The sequence below is a fragment of the Orycteropus afer genome, unplaced genomic scaffold, assembly GCF_000298275.1.
Source record: "Orycteropus afer afer isolate SDZICR_OR568_19922 unplaced genomic scaffold, OryAfe1.0 scaffold01730, whole genome shotgun sequence".
Taxonomy (NCBI): Eukaryota; Metazoa; Chordata; class Mammalia; order Tubulidentata; family Orycteropodidae; genus Orycteropus; species Orycteropus afer.
Window position 1 is genome coordinate 34,024 of NW_006923317.1, and position 2,537 is coordinate 36,560.

The 2,537-nt window shown below is 33.9% G+C and overlaps 1 protein-coding gene across 1 annotated transcript; it reads right to left on the reverse strand.

Moving 5' to 3' along the window:
• Nucleotides 1-994: 994 nt before the first annotated feature.
• LOC103213367 (olfactory receptor 8H1-like) lies at nt 995-1,969 on the reverse strand. Its single transcript, XM_007959174.2, has one exon. The coding sequence runs from the start codon at nt 1,949-1,951 to the stop codon at nt 995-997; it is 957 nt and encodes a 318-aa protein (XP_007957365.2). The 5' UTR covers nt 1,952-1,969.
• Between the last annotated feature and the right edge of the window lie 568 nt (nt 1,970-2,537).

Sequence of the window (2,537 nt, forward strand, 5' to 3'; positions counted from 1 at the left end):
GGAGTGGTTGGTGGGTTTGAACTGCCAGCCTTCTTCTGGTTAGCAGTCAAATGCCTTAGGCACTAGAGCACAAGAACTACAGGTATTATTCTAGAAGAACATAAACAAAGTTCTCAAGAATGATTAGAGCATTTGCATTTTCCTTAATATTTTCTCAATGCTAACCTAAAATGTACTTAAATATATTGCAATATTTACTTGATTATAATTCCAAAAGTAAAAATGGTAAGTTTTTTTTTTTAATTTGATATTTTAGCTATTTTTATATCAATAAAATTGACCATAAATAATTTATACATTAATGATAATTCTTCATAACAGAGGGAATTGTGCATTCCACATAATGCAAGGATATGCATATTCTTACAATAATGAGTACCCTTCACTAGTACTGCATTAAGTACTTTACATTTTTTCTCAGATTTAATATTTAATAAAACTCTGTGGACCAAGACTTATAATTTCTTTTTTCAGAATTAAGTAAAAGAAAGGCTTTAACATTTAGTAACGTAATAAAGGTAGCAGATGTGGAACCCCAAAGCTGGAATGTCTCATTCTAAAACAGGAACTCCTGACCACTGTGCTATGCTTCTTCTTTGTATTACATAGAGATTGACTTCTAAAATTGTCATCAATAACAAGAATGTTATTATCCTTAACTAAAATTTCTGAAATTAGATATGTGTAGAGATGGGTAAGGCATACTTTAAGATGATATCACATTTCTTTATTTTGCACATTAATTTCCCTTAAAAACATGTATATTTAGACTACAAATTTAACTTATATTTCATGTTCTCTAATTACAGTATGGACTAATAAAAAAAAATTACTGAAAATATCCAAAGTCATACAAGGCCAAGTAAAAAGTGGGTCAAAAATAGAAACTTAATCAAAGGATCCCTTATTTTTAGAGAGAAAGACCACTAGAACTCACAAGGAAATACCCAGTAGGAAAAAAAGAAAATATGAGATTCAATATTCCTCATCACTGTCATCTTAAATGCTTGGTGCTCTCTCTCCTCTGCATCACTCTAATGACAGCATTTTTCACTTCTTTGTTCCTAAGACTATAAATGAGTGGATTCAGCATGGGGATCACAATAGTATAAAAAACAGAGGCCACTTGGTCCTTTCCCAAGGAGTAGGACTTACTTGGCTTTAAATAAGAAAAACTGATGCTACCAAAGAAGATGGAGACTCCCAGGAGGTGGGAGGCACAAGTAGAAAAGGCTTTTCGCTTTCCTGATGAAGAATTGATTTTCAGGATATTAAAGAGAATGGACCCATAGGACAAAGAGATTGTGCTAACAGATGCCATTACATTGAAGCCCGCAAGAATGGATAGCATGGTCTCAATGTCATGTGTGTCAGTGCAGGACAGGACTAAAACTGGGGTTGTGTCACAAAAAAAGTGATGGACTACATTGGAGTCACAGAAATGCAAGGTATTCATGGAAAGCACACTGAGAGTGGCGTCAAAAAAGCCAATTAGGTAGGACGCCATGATGAGGGAGTGGCAGAGAGTCCTGGACATAACAACTGGGTATTGCAGAGGATTGCAGATAGCTAAATAGCGACCATAAGCCATTGAACAGAGAAGGAAACATTCACTGACAATCAAGAGAAGAAAAAAAAACATCTGAGTGAAACAACCCCCAAATGAAATATACTTGTTGGAAGTCAGTAAGTTCTCTAAGGTTTTAGGGGTAATGACTGTTGAGTAACTGAGATCAAGGAATGAGAGATGACTGAGGAAAAAATACATGGGGGTGTGAAGCTGGAGATCTAGTTGAATTACTAGCATCATCCCTGCATTCCCCAGCACAGTGATCAGATAAATCAGGAGAAACAGACTAAAGAGGACCAGCCGGATCACTTCAGAGTCTGTCAGTCCCAGGAGGAAGAAGTCTGATACATTTGTGTTGTTCTTTCTACCCATAGTGTGCATCTTCTCTAAACTGTAGTGGAGTAAAGTTGATAACTCAGCATCACTTCAAGCAGCTTTTTGTTCATATAAATGGCTGGCATTTAAAAAAAAAATAAGTTTGTGTTTCTATAAATTGATACTAAGGAGTGGTCTATAAAATAGGACAGAACACAATATTAATTTCATTGCAATATACAAATATTGGTACAACTTGCCTTTGGAATATTACATAATACAAATGTAGCTTATTGAAATATTGGAATAGAATTTAGATATTCTCAATGCTTTCCTTTTTAACTATCCAATCCCCATGATATTATCATAGTATAGGTATAACTGTTATCCACACTTTCAGATAAGAAAATTGGCACAGTAAACATTTAGGAAGCAGTGAGATAATCATTTCAATGCATTATTTACTGTCCTTTTGTTTCTAATATTATTTATAAATTAGAAATAACCATCCTTGAGGTATTTCCCATGGTGAATTAAAAGCATACACTATAATATATTCATTTACAGAAGACATGTTTTTCTTAACTGTTCAATATCAAATTCCTTCTGAAAATTGTATTTCTAAAATATGAACTTTGCTTATATACTACTG

Excerpts from the sequence above, each read along its gene's own strand:
- LOC103213367 (XM_007959174.2), bottom strand. The coding sequence starts at position 1,951 with ATGCACACTATGGGTAGAAAGAACAACACAAATGTATCAGACTTCTTC.